This window comes from Chinchilla lanigera, unplaced genomic scaffold (genome assembly GCF_000276665.1).
Source record: "Chinchilla lanigera isolate Chin_1 unplaced genomic scaffold, ChiLan1.0 scaffold00080, whole genome shotgun sequence".
Classification (NCBI taxonomy): Eukaryota; Metazoa; Chordata; class Mammalia; order Rodentia; family Chinchillidae; genus Chinchilla; species Chinchilla lanigera.
Genome location: NW_004955481.1, coordinates 7,654,420 through 7,655,619, shown reverse-complemented (window position 1 = coordinate 7,655,619; position 1,200 = coordinate 7,654,420). Strand labels below are relative to the sequence as shown.

Here is a 1,200-nt window from a genome sequence, read left to right as displayed (position 1 = left end):
GTTTTCCTGAGAAACTATCTTGTAGATAACAATATATAAAACAAGAACCATTGATAATTTCCTACCACTTTGTCTGTAATTTGGTAAGCCCCCCTATTATTATGTTAACCTTCTTTTACTCTTTAAAATTAAAAAAAAAAAACCAAAAAAAAAACACACACACACACACACTGTCCTGATTACCTTTCTCTCATTGCTGAAACAAAATACCCAACACCCAGAATTAAGAAAGGAAAGGTTTATTTAGCTCACAGGTTGTGGAGACTTCAGTCCATATTAGACTGGCTCCAAGGAAGTGTGACACATGGCAGAGGACAACAGTTCATGGCAGCAGAAAAAAGCAAAAACAAGAAGAGCAAAAACAGAGGAACTAGAACAAGCCTCTTTTTCTCTCTTATGTTATATGCGGGTTACCTGTCTCAGGGTGGGTAATTGGACCACGAATCAATCATAAACATTAGAAGCCCTCCCCATGACTGCATGAGGCTTTGGGGATGGGACATCTAGACACAAATCATAAGACACACACAGACTTCAAAGCTAGAAATGGAAAGACCTAAATGAATTAATACTTAAAAATAAGTAAAGGCTAGATTACTGCTAAGTTAGAATATTTGATAGATTTGATTTCAGTTTATATTTAAACAATTTATTTTCAATTAAATATTTTTCAGCTGCTCCAAGGAGGTTCAGAGCAGATACTACGTTCTCTACATCTCCAGAAATCCCTTTCATCCTACAACTATATCCATGTCGGAGCTCAATTAAAGGTAAGAATTTCCTCTTTGATATTTTTCAGATATAGAATCAGACAAAGATCAGAAGGGATATTGAATATTTATCTGACTGAGCCTCCTACCTTTAGGCAGATAAATGTCTCTTCTACTCTATTTTTAAAATTCTCAGACACAAAGACGCAGTACATTATTGAACTGACACCTTTGCTCAATAATCTATTGCTATATTTTATCACCATCTAACATCTGAATATGGAAGTTTCTTTCTGTATTCAGTGTTCTCTTAATTTTTAATCCTATTCCATTTAACACTATAAAAATATTAGCAGAACTAGGAAATCTACCTCCTAAGATTTTATGATTTAGCCAAAGGCAACTTGGTAAGACAAAATTGAATTAAAAGCACTTTAATTCTCCATTCACTGAGGATTTTTTTTTTTTTTTTTTTTTTTTTTTTTTTGGT

General features: G+C 33.4%; 1 protein-coding gene across 1 annotated transcript in view; it reads left to right on the top strand.

The window, feature by feature from the left end:
• Myo1d (myosin ID) overlaps positions 1-1,200 on the top strand; it is a gene marked incomplete at its 5' end in the record, with an annotated part of 338,988 nt that overhangs the window by 96,579 nt on the left and 241,209 nt on the right. The window contains 1 exon segment of the mRNA XM_005402828.2: positions 675-770. Coding sequence (XP_005402885.1) covers positions 675-770 — 96 coding nt within the window.